Genomic DNA, 17259 nt, shown 5'->3' with positions numbered 1-17259 from the left:
ATTTTCAAAGTTTACCCCTTAGAGGGCCACAAAAATAAGACTACAAAGTGCTTCCCTACTACACTAAAATCAGCCCTCCAGAGCAATCAGATGACAGGAACAGTGCATAGATGACCTGAAGATATTTCCATATGCCACATCATCAGTTTCAGGATATATCAGACACTGTAAAGCTAAACAGTATCACTAATTTGAGGATAACTGTTTACAGACCAGCTTTGTTAGTGACCTCATTTAATCTGCTTGTAAGCACAATTCCTTTATCTAGGAGCAGAGGGCATGAATTACCACCACTGTGAAAATCCCTTTTTTAGCTGCTCTCAGTGACTAGCTGTGTTTTAGGGTCAATTTCGTCTATATTTAGAGGACGAAGCTTCTACAAAGCTTAATTATTTCTCTGTGTGGCTTGTATGATGAAGGCACTTACCCGTGAATGGTGGCTTCTTGGCAAAAATGCTGGCTTAGGGTAAACAGTTGAGATATGGATCTGGGCTGTATACCCCTGTGCCAATTGGGGGTGTTTCAATCAGCATCACTGTCCTTGAACAGGGCAAGTTGAGAATCAGGCCGTGTCCAAGTCCCCTGACAAAATCAATTCAACCTGCCTTCAACACTATTTTTTTTAATTTCAAAACAAACATAGAAAAGATTCCAGAAATTCAAATGTTTCATGTGGAGCACATTTAAAAGGAGCGTTCAAAATCTACACACCAAAAAAGCAAAGATGGGCCTGGAGGAATGCCACATCCCCCAGAGTGCAACAGACTGCACAAAACCTAATGGCACCATATGAAGATCCTCCTACATCTTATTCCCTACTCCTTTTTCTGCTGCTTCTGGCCTCCATCCCTAGCCAAGTATTCAGGTGATTGTTTTTTCTTGGCCTGGCCACATGTGTACTAGCATCTCTTCAGCCTCTCTTAGCATCTGCTTCTTGGAGAACTGCCTTTTTGCCCCTTCCTCCCAAAGGACGGCTCCACCTGGCCCCAACACTTGGGGTCTATGTTCGGAGAGGCCCTGCTACCTCTACCAGCTGATCTCATTTTCAGTGGCACCATCTGTCTGCCTCCCTCCTTGATCACTTTTAGCCCTAGGGCATTGCTTTCCTTGGTCACACCGAGTAACACAGCATCCTCTCTTGGCTAGAGGCTGAGTTCTGACTCAATCCTTTCCACTCATATTGCACTGTGCAACCGAGAGCAGTGGAAAGATACACAGTAATAATCACAGCGGGTTCATCATGACATATCAGCACCAGAAAGGCTTTGAATCAAGTATCAATGCCAAGCATTTGTAGCAGATTTGCTACATTGCTATGCTGTAAGCTAGATTTGGGCGGAAAAATAATAGCTGAAACAGTCATTTGCAGGAAGCATGATCATTATTTCTGTACACACACACACATCAACATACCCGGAAATGCAGCATATAATTGATTAAACTCAATTTTGGTTAAATAGCTCCTTTTAAAATGGTGTAGTATCAACAAGCTCTGTGGATTTCAGAAAGGGCTATATAGGCAGCCAAGCATTTCCATACTTTTTCCTTTACGTGTATTCAATCTGCCTTACTGGCCAGGTTGTTATACTATTCTAAACAAAAATAAAAGGCACTTTCCCATTAAACCTCAGAACTAATGAAAAATTTTCCAGGTATTTAAGCTTCCACATAGCATCCCACTACTATAATCTTTCCTGTTTTGTCCTACAAATTGCTTGCCAATCCACCTGTAGACTGCAAAATAAATTGTTGCAGCTTAGCACTGAACTGCCTGGATGTGCAAGGCAGCGTTTGGATGTATAAGGGAAATAAGGGGACTGATTTCACTGATGGGACTTCCACGTCTTGCCCTTGTTAGAAGCTATCTCCAGAGTGCAGTAGGTGCATGGAATGGATCAGACACAGAGGCGACAGAGGAGCAGTAAGAACATCAATATCTCTAGGAAGCTCATGTTTGCAACCAAAAAGTCTCACCCATTGAACTGGCAAAGCTGACTTCTGCTCTTGAGAACTTTAGCTTTTGCAACACACAGCAATCGTGTTGAACGTTTCAGTGTTTCAAGATGACTGCAAATATTGATGTCTCACTTGCCAGCACTCCCAGGGAGAGCTTTGCCAGAGTGCAAGGTCCTTCTCACTGCACTGCCACACTACCAGTTCTCGATGAATTAAGAATGAGCTGTGCAGCTTCATATGGGTACCAAATTGCTGCTGCCAAAAGGCTTGTTGTGCTGAATTTCAGACACTCTGAGAAAAGTACAACGACATTTAATGATAAAAGTACCATCTCTGCTGAACAACGCCTGAAAACCCAATTAAGGGTCCCTAAGAAGAGAAGAGCCAGGGTAAGAAGGAACAGGCACAGTCCCATTTTACAAAAGCACAGATGAGAACTTATACTCACATGGTATTTATTTCAAAACCCTTTCTGTGAATGCACATTTTTGATGCCAAATGCAAAACACAATCCCGCATCACTCCATGACAACACCACCTTCAGCTTGGTCAATACCTCGTGCACTGGACAGTTGCTCTGCTCATTATTTAAGACACCCAGTGATCTTTCTTTCTGCTCCAAAGTGAAAGTTGTCTGTGCCCATATAAACTGTAAATTAAGTGCAGCCACCACTTCCTCTGCTGGAGATAGGCATGAATAGCTTCCTCTATCCTGAAGCACCCAGAACAGAAAAAAGGGACTTGAGCTTGTCACAGCCATAATGACTCAGTCTGTCATTAAAAGTCACTATTACCAGCAACATCAACTGTGGCAACGTTGATTGTGGCAAGGGTTGAGGCTTATGCACCCCATGAAAAATACTGGTCAACCAGCACAGCCTTGCTTGCATGAAGGCTGTAAGCAATTGTACTTGTGTAAGCGAAAAGGTGTCAGGCTCCCAGCTAATGAAAAACCTTCTTATTTGTAATGCAGAAGTAGGAGTAGGGTATGTATTGTAATAAGTTATCTTGGACAGAAGATACCTTTTTCCGAATGGCACAACAAAGTAATCGTGCTTTTGATGTGTCCATTGGCTATACTGAAGTGTGACTAGAATAGGTAGAGCCTCATGCTTCCCTTACAAGATCAGGGCCTGTAATAGCAAACATTTTAAAACACTTACATAGTCATGCCCTGACAACAATGCATTTCATGGTGCTAACAATAACTCAGTGTTGAAGTGACAATAAAATAACGTTTAACCATATATCCAATACCTATTACGGGATGCATGGCTATACATATCTTACAGACAACGTTACATCAGATAGCTTATGGTATAAAAGAACATACTTGAGTGATGTTTTTGGAGCAATTTTCCCCCCAAGATAAGATCTCAGGCATCTGTCATCTATCTTGCTCCTACCAAGCTAAGGAGGCTGACCGTGTGAAAGAGAAAACATACTGTCGCTTCCATTTCATTTGACCTGTAAAGAGAGTCTGCAAAACACCAGAGAGTTCTAATGTTTCAGGAGTGACTATCAATGACAGACAGGCATAAGAAGCATTTTCTACTGGTCACATTGTCACATATATCACCCCAGTTTTGAAACGAAAGAAATCCCAATATCCCCAAGTTTACCAAAGACCGAGTTATATCAAGGGACATACCTTTGAGATGTTACTAGAGCGGCTCACAGAATGCCCCAAAGCCTTCTCATTCTGAAAGAGGAAGAACAGGATCACTGCAGCAACAAATCACAGTTATGAGGATATTTTAAAGCTGGTATTAGAAACCAAATTCCATGGGGAAAGTCTTACAGCTGTGGCTTTTAAGGATGTTGCTTCTATTGACATCAGCCTGATTTATGATAATCACCAAATTGTTTTGTTTGCGTAATAAGATACTACCTTGCAGAAAATCCAATAGGCAAGACAAGTACAAACTGAGAAATACTAGAACAATGATTTCTTCTCTCTATGAATACTGCAAAGTCCTTTTCTCAGATGGCATCTATTTTGGAAAGGATATTTCTCAGCCCTGCTTCATCTACATCTAAAGGCAAACATCCAACCACTAAAACTGAAAGCTCTGGCTTAAAGAAAAACAAAAGTATCACAGTGATGTCCGGAAACAATTGTGAATAACCACATGCATGCCATTGCAGGAGACAAAGCAGAATTACTGAGGAACTTCCTATTTACCACAGAACTCAGAATTAAACTGGAAATATCATACAAGATGGAAACGCAGAAGCTGCAATTCTCAAAACTGAAATCAGCGACGACTGTATCTGTTACTCACTTTTCAGTGTGCAGACCCTGACTAATAAGGATGACAATCTTATCTCCTACCAAAATAAACTGCAGGTTTCACCAAGATATTTCATCCTTTAAGGGTTCCTGGTTTCTGAACATCAGTTTACCGTAAGTGTAACTGGACACGACTGCTCCACTGGGAAGAGCCTAGAAATTGCTCTGCAAAAACTGTTCTGAATAAAATCCAACAAGAAATACTTTTTTCTAACCAAATATTACACACAGGGCAAGTGTCCTGGTTTCAGCTGGGATAGAGTTAATTTTCTTCTTAGTAGCTGGTACAGTGCTGTGTTTTGGATTTAGTGTGAGAATGATGTTGATAACACTCTGATGTTTTAGTTGTTGCTAAGTAGCGCTTATCTTAAGCCAAGGACTTTTCAGTTTCCCATGCTCTGCCAGCAAGCAGGTGTGCAAGAAGCTGGGAGGGAGCAGAGCCGGGGCAGCTGACCCGAACTAGCCACAGGGATATTCCATACCATGGAACGTCATGCCCAGTATATAAACTGGAGGGAGTTGGCCGGGAGGGGTGGATCGCTGCTCGGGCATCGGTCAGCGGGTGGTGAGCAACTGCATTGTGCATCACTTGTCTTTTCTTGGGTTTTCTTTCTTTTTTTTGGTTATATTCTTTTTCATTACTATTATTATTATTATTATTATTTAGTAGTATATTTTATTTTACTTTAATTATTAAACTGTTCTTATTTCAACCCATGAGTTTTACTTTTTTTCTTCCCGATCCTCCTCCCCATCCCACTGGGAGGGGGGAGCGGCTGCGTGGTGCTTAGTTGCTGGCTGGGGTTAAACCATGCCAGCAAGTCATAACATTTGGTTACAGATCAGTATCGATGTTCCTCTAAGTCTGTGAAGCTGGGATGCAAATTGGTTTGAGATTTAAACGCTCTGAAAAAAGTGTAAATTTACTGCTTTCTCCTGTGGGCTCTATGCTGGGTAAGAGTTTCTAGAAGTGCATCTTTTCAACTGGGATTTTAGGAATCAAACTCTTTCACCTTTATTCCTGAAGGGAATTTAACCTAACAGAGACACTTTGACAGCACCCTCTTCCAGTTCTCATTGGCACTGACTGATCAGACAGAGCTTGAGATCGGAAGTCCTGCATAAGTAACAAATGGAGACATAACCCGCCCCCCCCCCCCCCCCGCCCGAAACAGTCAACTGCTGTTACTCCTAGATCAGCTTGGATATAGCACACTGGTTTCAGAGCTCCTGCCTACGGTTTGTTACAATTCAAGCGACCTTCAATGACTAAAGCCCACATCAAGTCAGCCTGGCTGGCTGGGCACCCAGTTCCTACACCCACACTTTGAGATCCCTGCGCTCCCAGACACTTCTTCCTACAGTACATCCCCAGAGCAACTTCAAAGCTTTGTGTTGAGAAAAGAGAAGGCAAGGCAAAAACTTCAGCATGTGCTTACAAAAGCAGGCTGTCCCGTCCTTACAACACCAGCTGCCTCTCAACACAGTCCTGGGCACTGCCTCAGTTGACAGATATAAATTGCACTTCCTCCCTTAAAAATGTGAGGAAATACAGTGTTCTGAAATCCTCTGCATGTAGGAGTTTGAGTACCCAGAAGATGGTAAAATAGTGTTTCAGAAGGACAGAGGAGAAGCAACCAGGAAACCCCCCGAGAGTTTTGACTGATAGCCAAACTAAAAATCAGCAAGGATCAGTTTAAGGTCTGGAATAGCTGTGGCCTAAAGTACCATTGATTTGAATGCCAGATTTGCATATTGCAAGGCTGAGTTTGATTTTCGAGATAACTATGAGCTTTTGTTACATAGAACAGTATTCCTGGAACAGAAACAAACACGTAAAGACCCTCAAACAAAAACATGGACATGATGCTTACGTGAAGACTAACATTGGACGGGACTACTGCCAGAACCAGTATGGCTAAGAATTGACTCCAACCGTAACGGAAGGACCTAGCTGATTTCACCAAAGGCAGTGTAACTATAGCAACAGGAAAAAACAAAAAAGTTCATTGAAGCTATAGAAGATGGGAGAAAGAAAAAAGGGGCAGGGACATGTTCTCAAGCTATGATGAAAAGAGACCAACACGAGCTGGCAAGCACAAAGACTTGTCATTGCATATTGTGAGGTGTGGGGGGAAGCAGGCTGTGCTTGGCCCTCTAGGGACACGTGGGAGGTAAACAAAGCAAGGCTATGTGGGACAAGAGAAAATGATAGTGAAGAGCGGGACTCGTGGCCAAGAAGTCTGCCTGAAGCACCACATACAGCTCCACACAGATGACAGTCTCAAATCCAGCCCTAGGTGTCAAAGACTTCTGGGTGAAATTTCTAAAACCAAAATTAAACAGAGCAGAGGTTTCTTCACGTTAACTCAACACTGCCCAAACACTGCTGTCTAGCTGAAGAAGATGCCTGCAAGGGAGCATGACTGAACGTACACAGGTGCCTGTGTTGAAAAGGATGTGATAAAATTCAGTAAGCACGAACAGGCTGGAGGACAAGACCTATATTTGCACAACATGGTAGATGATGCAGAGCAAAAACTCTTAGCCACGCCACAGAAACTAGTCTTTCTGCCTCTGCTCCCAGAACTGATTTTATCTGATGGACGCCATGAGCCTCTAAGAGACAGATACTCATATTATCTTTATTCATCTACTGTTGGAAAGATACCTATCAGAGGTTTCAGTCAGTAGATGACTGTGAACAGTTGGTTTTGTTACTGAAAGAGTGATCATTTTTAAACAAAAAAGCGGTCTTGAAAAATATTCCCTTAAGGATTACGGAGTGCATGCACACATATATTTAAGTATCGGTGATATTTCTAAAGGACTCCTAGCCACCTAAGTGCTCTTTCACATCTCAGTTACTTTACCACACAAAGCGGGTACATCCATAAACTCAACAGGAAATTCACTACAGCCTTAGCCCAGGTCGGCCAAAATCTGTACTCTAAAGAGGTCCTTACATTGATAAGGAGGAGAAGCATCAACTCAGCCATACTTTCAAGGAGTGACAACTGACCCAACAGCCACTACCAGATCCAACACAGACTTACAAATAATACATACATTTTCCAGTCTGGTTGGCCTGTCAACTACCAAGCAGCCCCATTATCCAGATAAAATTGCTTCAGCCCTTGGACACCAACTGACCCTGTCTTAGCCTGTCTTCTAATCAGGGACTTTTTTTGAAACAGCTGCTCCAAGTCTCACAGTTTACATACATGCAGACTTTAAAATGCGTTGGGCTGAAAACATATAAACAACTGAGTTTCACTGTGCAACAGCAATTTCCAGTTCACTACGACCACTCAAGTAGCACCCCCACTGAAGGAACATACAGTGCTTTCTTGCCAGCTTCTGCAAAGACCAAAAAAAATTATTTATTTTTAAAAAAATCATTAAACAGCAACAGAAACACCTCTAAGTAATACAGTTCATGAAGTCTAGCTGTGCTGTTTAATTCTCTTTTACAAATAAAATAATAAACATCTATCCTTCAGGAAAAAGCACTGTGGAAGCCATTAAATAGAGCCAGTGCTTGCTGGTGTTTCCCATGCTGTGATACATTAAGGATGCTGTATGTTTTCCAGTCATTAAGACAGAAAAGAGCTGCAAAGCCATGGAAGGAGCTCCTGGAATAGGTAGATTTTAATGGCAGGCACAATTACTAAGTGAGGAACAGAAATGTTAAACAGATAAAAATTCTTTTAAAGGCAAACAAACAAAAGCTCACTTTTCACACTATATCCATCACCGGTACATTCATCCTGGGATCTTTTACCAATTATTCACAAATTAACACTGACATTGGAGTGGCAAGGCTAAGCTTCTATTATGGTACTTTCACTACCAAACAAACAAAGGTCTTCAGAGACTTTTTCTAGTATGTTCCCATTGCACAGTAAGACATATTCAAGTCTGGTAATTACAGCTCCAAACAAGCTCTCCTTCCCTCTTGCAAAAGCGTTAGTCTTTGCACTTGAATGAAAGGTCAAGACAAATGCAACATCTGCCAGCATGGACCATACAATTATCAGCAGCTAAAGCAAGTGTCACTCTACTCTAGCAGATCAGTCTTTCTGTATGGGATAATGGGAATCCTGCCTTTCAAAATCATCCTACTCAACTAGAACCACCTGGCAGGCACTTAAAAAAAAAATCTAGATAGGAAAAAATTACAAGTGCAACTTGTAACTTCTCCTGAGCCACTCACTCCCAGCTGCTGTTCTGAGGTCCCCATCAGAGCCTGGCTCTAGGGAACCAAAGAGGAAGGCAGAAGCAGGGAAATGACTGAAAAACAGAAAAACTGCTACCCATTCCTACAGTGACACATTCCTCTCAACTTCGGATGCGCTTCCTTGCAATTGCCTGAATCTCCTCCCAACTTACCTTTCTTTTTCTATCTTCCCTGATATTGCTCCCTACTGCGAGTGGCAGAGCTGCCTCCTTCCTTCAGCAGTTGCTTCAGCTCACATCTGCTTTCCTGCAGGGCTCTTCATCTTGCCTTCTCCACCTTGCTGGCTCATTTTCCCTTCTGCCACCATTCCTTGGTTACTCTTGCATGACACCACTCCCTTCTCAGTTCAGAGATCTAGAAGCCAACACCTCCCTCCCATCCTCCCTTTTACCTCAGTCTTCCATATTCAGCACTTCAAGTTATTTCACCCTTGCTTCCCTATCATAGCATATCCATTTTCCACTAAGTGCAACAGCTATATAACTTACACAGCCAAACCCAGAAGCCTTGTGAACCCCAAAACACCAGTTCCTATCACCTGAGCAATAAGAAGGGTCCCCACTCATTGATAACAATTCAGGCAGCCACAGCTGCTCTTGTGCACTTACAATACCAATGTATCATGCTGACCTTTCTCCAAAATCAGCTGTAGACTTACTGCAGCCTCAGCAAGTGGGCACCCTAAAGAAATACAACCTGGTGTCCTTGCCAGGATGGAAGGGGAAAAATATCTTGCTAAAATGGTGTGGATTTTGTGCTTCCAACATTTTGGTTTTCAGTCATTAAGGCAGGTAAATAGAAGACAACAGAGGAAGCAGACTCATAGCTTGTGTAGCCGCCTTCTGGCTACACCCCTGACTACACACCTACTTTCAGTCCTAAGTACGGCTAATACTAAACCCATCTTTATCTCTGCTCATAGACCTGGAGAAGAAACTGCAAGCCAGATCCCAACGGTTTAGCAAGGTGATTTTTACTCTCTTTCCTTCTGGGAAAGGAGGACAGAGGGTACCAGAGAAGGGTCCTCCTTCCGCCTCAAGCCACCAATGGCTATGTGTAGACCTAGCACATGCCTGCTTCCTGAAGTCTTAATTCTCTAACACACCAGTGACCTGATAAGGCGCTATATTCCCCATTTTGCAATACAACATTTATGTTACATTATCTTACATGATAAAATGGGTTAAGATCCTCATCTAATGATAAGAGTTCTCCAACTAAAATCTCAGTAATGAAGAGCAGAGCCCTTTGTTATGATGATGTTGTTACTGCAATGCCTCAGCTGCAGATCCCTACAAGGTAAGTACTAATGCCTCAGCCCAACAGAGACACAGCTAAACAAATCAGGGCAGACTGGCTAGGGCACTGCCTACTTGTGGTTTTCTACCTGGAATCTGAAAGCCATTTTAATCTCATTTTGTGCATTACAATTGCATTTTACAATGACAGTTTAAGCACAAGATCGATATCTAGTAAAATCACTGTTATCAACAATGAGTGGCACAGGCACCATTTCAACAAAGTCTTCTGAGTAAATGGTTGCTTTCCTTAATAAAAAACTTTGCAGAAGAGAATGAATAAGTAATAATTGCTCTCATTCATATAGCAATTCTCATTCTTAGATCTTATGAGAATTACAGAATGGGATACAGAATGGCATTGCTTGAAATGGTGATGTGCTTAAGTACTGAGCAGCTGAATGACCCTTGCATGGCAAAGCAGCAAGTCAGGAGTGAAACTCAGTTCTTCCATCAAGTCCCATGACCAGAGCATGAATGCACAGTTGTTCTACAAACATACAGCCGTACACACCCAGGTACTGTTTCAGGTTTCATAATTGTGTCAGATTTCCTAACAACCTCTTCCCAGAATTTCTGCAAATCTTGCACTGCAACCCTATACCTGAACAGTAGAAATTAAAAAGAACATATGCTTTTAGTTTGGGGAGATGGGTAGTTGTTGTTGACAATATTGGCATGTGCCCTTCATTGTCTGAAGTGGATAGAATGAAAGAAATGGGAGAAGGCTTTGTGAATTATTTTCTTCATCTGTCAAAACCAATGGATTGTTAAATTACAAAAGCTTTGTCAGCACTAGATCTCGTGACTGACAGAACCCAACATTTAATTACTTCAGTAGGAAATGGTATTTAGCATCATATCAACTGAATATGGCCTTTATTTCTTTGGCAGTCACCAGGTCATCATGGAAGAGCAATAACCTTACTAGCAGTTTATAAAGCCAGTGCTTGGCAAACTTCTTAAACCTTGCTCATTTCAAATTTTTGTCCATAAAATATGATGAAATATCATCAAGGTTCATCAATGATTTTTGCATGCAGCTAAAAGAGTAATGAAAGGAAGAATAATGGCATCCAATCAAAGAACAGTAATGGCATCTATGCTTGCATCTCTGCTCTTGTGCAGTATTTACCCCTGGATATTGGAAACCGCAGGGGGTGATGGAAATCACACCATCTAGTTCCTTTTTTGCCTTCCTGGAGACCCAGTATAAATACTGAAACAGGAATCCAAACAATCTGCCTCGTCCATGTAGTCCAGTATCTTCTGTTCTTGGATGATCCTACTTGATTTTCTGGGACCAGCAATTCATGAATGAGTGCAGAAACCCAATGTAAGATTTCAGATCTTCCATCACAGTGGAAAATCAATAGCAAGTTCACTGTGGATTACTCAGACAGCTCACTAACTTGCTCATTCACGTTCACATCAAGCCACTTCACATAGAGGGAGACAAACTTGGAAAAACAACCTGAAGGCAAAAAACAAGGCTGGAACTAAAACATAGGAGAATTAACAAGCTTTACTCCAGATGCTGAACTTACAGCTGTGCCTGAAAATATCAGCAACAGAAATAAAATCACGAGATCATATGGCTTTAACAGAAAAGACAGACCAACGAAAAGACAACAGACCAAATGGTTTTAATGGCAGAGTTCAAGGAATTGAAAGAACGGGCCCCTTGGGGGTTTGGGGAGGAGAGTCAAAGAGGCTAACGGATCACAAACAAGAAATACAAATGAGAGGAAATTCAAAGAACAAGGCAAACACAGCAGAATGTTGAAGTTAAACAAGAATCTCTTGCCTATATCTGCACCAGAGTGTGGTCAGAAGCACAATGCGCTTCATCCCCAGTCTGCCTTGTGAATAGCTCTTAGAGCTTGCATGGATGTGCCTGATACTATGCAAACCTGACAGGCATGCAGGTCCCTACATGTTCCAGACATGGTCCACCTGTGTGTAAGTCCTCACTCATTGTGTATTGCTGTGTGCTCAGTCTTGCCAGTTTGGTCTTAGGAGCACGTGGGATACAATGCTGTATCCATTCTTGAGTCCAACCATACACTGGATAAGGTGAGGAGAGCATTCTCTTCAAAAAGGTCCTTTTCTCCATGGCTTTGCTCTCCAGACCTTTTTCAACATACCATTTTTCTGGTTTTTGTATTGCTTTGCTTTACTTCCAAAGGCTCCACAAAGTGCATCTGATTATGGATAACCTGCATCTACAGCTGCCATTTCAAAATGGAGATCTGATCTCCATCTCCCCTCTTTAATTGTTTGATCTAGAAGATGACATAAAAGCCTTCCTCTTGCTGAGCTAAGGCTGCCTCACCTGGAAGAGCAAATTTTAATTTCTGCACAAGACCATCAGTCTGGTACGTTTCACTAAAATTACATTCATTTGCACACTTACTATATTCACATGCCACATGCCCAATTTCTAACAAAGTAAGTAGACTACAAAGTTTGGCACCCAACATGTTTTACAGATGTTCTTATCTTGCTGTTGCCAGACAACCTGCCTAAAATGGATGCACGCCTTTATGTGATGCAACACATAAAAATGAATCCTTCCCTCAGGGAACAAATTATATGAACTACAAAAGACATGATCCAAAAATATACACCCTTCTTGATAATGGAAGCAGCATGCATTAAGCTTACCTGTGTGACAGCGAAAATGCCGTTTCAAACAATTTCATGTATTTAACGGCAGAAAGAGATATATAAACACTGAGGAAGCCAGCAATTATAAACAGATTAAAAGGAATAACATTCTATCTTTTGTGAAGTAACTGCGTTTAATGCAACTGCTGGAATTCTCATGATACACTACACGTGTCAATATGCCAAAGCAATTGACTACTTTAAACATTCACAGATTAAAAAACCCTCTAGGCAACTGGCAACTTGGAATTTCTCAAGCTGCCAACAGACATAGGAAGCCTGCAGCCTAAATGAACTCTCCGAAGAGCTGGCCTTTCCCGGTGTCTACAAGACTTTGCAGGTTCGGTCGCTTGCTGCAGGACCAGGCTGTGTGCTAGCACGTGCTCCTCGGGCAGGGTGGCAGGCAGCTGCGTGGTTTGCACATTGTGTGCAACTTGGGCGCGACGCACGTGCCTGGATCACTGCCTCTGCTCAGCTAAGAAGGTCCACAAAGCCTCTCTGATTTCCAACTCATAGTATACCATCAAAGTATACTGAATCACAGAATCATCTCTTAGCCAAGGTTACAAAGGCCTCCTGAATCTAAAACCAGATTCAGAACAATACTAGAAAACTGGATACTTCCCAAAGCAAACTTGATACTTCAAGTTGCTTCTATTTTGCGCAAGGATTTTATCTTCTTTTCCTCCTTTTCCATCTTAAGATATTAAGATTGCTTATTAACCTATTTGTTGTAAGAAATGTAATGTGCTTAAAGCTCTCCAGAACATCACAGGTTAGATTTTTACAAGGATCTTGCTCTAACTAGTGTTTGGCTATGTAACTTTAATGGGATCTGTAGGACCCAGTTCATCATTTGCCTAAATTTGTGTGATCGTTTAACACTAAGTGAGTTTGAAATGCTGCGAGTCAGAATATTTTGTGTATGGTCTCTAGAGGTTAAATCCTGGCTTTATGGAAGTCGGGGGAATTCCACCACAAACATCCGTCAGGTCAGGAGTTCGGCCTCTGTTAGTAAGAGATGCTGCCGAAATGCAAGGAGTTCAGCAACAGGCAACTGGGGTGATCAACAATAAGACAAGTCTTTATATGAAGACAGCTGAAGCAATAGGTTATTAAAAGAGAAAGTAAATAAATAAGCTGAAGTGAAGAAAAGACATGTAGCTAAGTAACAAGACTTCACAGTTGTGTCCCACACCTTCAGAAGAACACCAGGAAGCAGGTGACTCAAGCCAGCTATTGAAGGCTAAGACACATACACTTGGATGAACTATTTCCTGGAGGAAGCAATAAACCAGCACTCCATGTGGACACAGTGGTCCCACCACAACCAACAAGAAATGCCTGTGGTCTCAGGAAGACTCAGACTGAGCCACTATCAACATCCTGATCTGAAAATAAGTATTTTAGTAACTGCAACTGGTAGTAGGCACACTTTAGCAGATTGGGATCTAAAGTAGTTTTAAAAATACTGATTTGCCTTAAAGCATGAGAAGCAGAGAAGAAGAAATTGCAGCAAGAGTCAGCTAGAAAAACACGTGTTTGCCTTTGCACATGGAAATCCACATTTACTTCACGTTCAGCAGGGAGAAGCAGGAGCCCTTCTAAAAGAACCCCTGTGCAGGAAGGGACCACTGTGCAATGCGAACAGTGAGCAACAGCGAAGCCAATGGAGCTGCGTTGGCTAAATAAAGCAGGGATGAGCCCAGTGACCCAGCACAGTAGGGCAGGCAACCTAAAGGCCAACAAACAGTAAAAGAAAAAAAAAAAAAAAAAGATGTTTTTTGAGCAGGTGGTGTGAATACAGAGTATGGTGCTCAGAGCACCCTTAACTACCACTCCTGCTCAGGGCAGCTGTAGCTGAAAAAGGGACACTGTGTAGGCAGCCTCATTTCCCATCACTGTAATCCTAAAATCATCAGATTACAGCGGAAGACTGTCTGAGGCAATCAGATGGGTGACTAACAAAACCTACCGGCTGAAGAGAAGAAGCCTTCCAGAAGAGCACTGCTCTTCACCCAGTTGGGAAACTTCAGCACAGTCACTGTCTAATAAGGAGGGTTGAGGTTTTTGTGTGTCTGAATGAGCTGAATGCCAGCAGCTGCGTAAGAAGTAAATTTACCACCGCAGTCCGAGGAACGCCTGCATTTTCTGCTAAAAGAAAATCTCTGGGCCATTAGCCTATTGGAATAGAAGCTTTTCCACTTAACTGAAGACATTTACTCATTCTCTTTCCGCAACTCTCATGCTCCAGTTCCAGTAAAATCCTGCTTGGTTTCAGAGTTTTTTATGGAAACACACACGCATCAGCTCAAAAGTACCGATATTATGCGAATAGTATTAAACAATTCATTTCACTGGGTTCCTCTGCCTCTTGTATTTATTCTTATGAAACAGAAAATGAACTGCAGCTGTCAGTGCTGGCTGACCCACTGGGGACTGTACTGCATTCCTGCACACGCGCTGACATGGCGTTTTCTAAAGTTTATTTCCCAAGGGGAAAGGGTTATAAATAAGTCTCATATTTGCAGTAAATCTCCTGCCCTTCATTCCCTGGAGCTTTGAGCGAGGGCGGTTTTTTGTCACAGGAAATTGCATCAAAGTTTTCAGAAAAAGTGTATTAGCTTATATGATTTGATTTTGTCAAACTGCTTTTAAATTGACCCCCACCAAAGCTAGATTTTAAAAGCTCAGTTTCAATCTTCTCTATGCTCACTGCTCTACACATTCATTATCTGCAGAAATCAGACTGGACATCTATGAAATCTGCAGCTATTTTAGAAGAGAACAGATTTTATTAAAATACATTTTGTATTTTTTTAAAAGTAACTTTTAAAAAGCCACAAAGAACCACTAAATTACTAAAGGCATTTCTGTATACCTTCTGAAAATACATATAGTCAGAACTCTAGGAAGGCTGTTTTCTTTTAGGCTCTACACTTGTAATTGAGTGAGAAGCTGAAGCAATAAAAGAAGGGCTTCACCACGGGCTGTAGAAGCCAGCAGAGAGGATTCACTTAGGGGGTAGGATCCTCAGTTTGCAAGCTTTTATGCCTGGGGCATCACACTGACAACATGTTTGCTGATCCCATTACAACAAGGTTCTGATCCAGAACTGGAACTTCCCAGTCCACACACCCCCTCCTCCAAATCTATTTCTGATTCCTCTTAGTTTTGAAAATACAAACGATAAAAATTATCCCTAAATGTAAGTACTATCCTTTCAGTTTGAAATGACCACTGAAGTATTTTCCAGGAGATTAAAGAATAAGGAACTGCTGCTTTGGAAATCCATTTTTCTTCAAGGCCAAACCCCAGGCAAGCAATATTGCCTATCTGGACATTACAAAATGTCAAAATCCTCACTGAGATTTTAGTTTTAAAGGTGCCTTTCAGAACGCTTCCAGCGAAAAAAAAGAAGTATCAGATAATGTGCAGGCATTCTCTAAAAGATGAAATAGATGATTTGGCCAGATATGCACTCTGGGGAAAGGCGGGAGTGCAGGGGGATGGATTAGATGCTGCTGAGCTGCATCTTGCAGTGCAGGCAGTGGGACTGATGAAACAGTAGCATGGGATAGGAATGCAACCTGCAAGAACAACCAGACTGTGCTCTGAAATACAGAGACTTAAAAGCAGGGAGGCTCAAACCAGGACGTCCTGGTCCACATTCAGACTCCCCTGTACTGGAGAATCACAATTTTGGGTTTCAGTACAGACATTTACCAAAGGTGAGTGAGACTGAAGTAAATTTGCAAGGAAAAGCTAAGGGTTAGATATGGTTTACACCATGTCTTTTGCATTTTAACCCTTTGCTTCCCTGTCACCATTCCATATATAAGTGCTTTGCTTTGAGGAAGTTACAAATGTCACCGTGTTTTTACAGGCATCCAGGAGGAAATTCATCAATGGGATTAAATAATTTGTTAGGTCAGGCAAGACCTGAGGCTGGTGAACAGGGATTCCTGCAACAAAACAAGCATCACGAACAATGGGAACCAACGCAGAGGAAAATGCAGGAAGGACTGGTTCTTGGAAAGGGTAACCACTTAAAAACTGATCAAAAGGTACAGTTCACCCTGTAGTTATGACAGCTACCTATTAATCTTACAGATTAATTTTTAATAATCCTTAAAATAGCGAGATGGGGATATTTAAATATAAAGTCTGGAAAAAGCCTGTGGCTCCTTGGACGTGCTCCCTGTAGGCTCTAAGTAAGCTTCCCTTGCAAACTCTTGTTCCAACATGTGGAAGGGAAGAAAACACCTCCTCTCTAGTGAAAAGCAGCTGGACAAACCTTTTCCAATCACTTAAAACTCAAAGCTCTAAAAACTCAAAGTAGTGAAATAGGCAGTCTTATCCTGCAGCTAAGAACAAAGTAGTACAGAAGAGAGCTAAATTACAAAAGCAAGAGTTCAAAGGCACAAGTGGCCAATTGTCTATGAATACACTCAGAAAAACTAATACTTTTCTTGCGAGGTTCCTTAATACCATCTGCTGCTAGTACCCTGGAGGACACAGTGGATGACATCAAAAAGAGGATGTAAAATTGGAAGACCCTCTCTTAATACAAACATGCATTTAAGTAACACCCAAATTGTCACTGAAAGTAAGGCTGTACCACAGGGTTGAAACTTTAGCACGCAATGAAGGTGCTTCTTGCATAGCACCTTTCCTCTAAAACAGTATTCCCTCTCCAAAGGGAAATACTGCAGTTGTTCAGTGCTGAACAGCACTAGGGAGCAGCTCAAAATAAGAGCTGAACAAGACAATATCTAAGATAAACTGTAAGAGGGACGTGA

General features: G+C 41.9%; 1 protein-coding gene across 3 annotated transcripts in view; it reads right to left on the bottom strand.

The window, feature by feature from the left end:
- Positions 1–17259, bottom strand: part of MARCHF8 (membrane associated ring-CH-type finger 8) — a 101396-nt gene that overhangs the window by 22379 nt on the left and 61758 nt on the right. For all 3 annotated transcript variants that reach the window (XM_050898944.1, XM_050898946.1, XM_050898945.1), the window contains exon 3: positions 3608–3658. In XM_050898944.1, coding sequence (XP_050754901.1) covers positions 3608–3658 — 51 coding nt within the window. The remainder of the gene's footprint in view (positions 1–3607; positions 3659–17259) is intronic.

This window comes from Gymnogyps californianus, chromosome 6, assembly GCF_018139145.2.
Source record: "Gymnogyps californianus isolate 813 chromosome 6, ASM1813914v2, whole genome shotgun sequence".
NCBI lineage: Eukaryota > Metazoa > Chordata > Aves > Accipitriformes > Cathartidae > Gymnogyps > Gymnogyps californianus.
The sequence above is the reverse complement of the archived record's forward strand: the minus strand, read 5'-3'. Positions and strand labels throughout refer to the sequence as shown.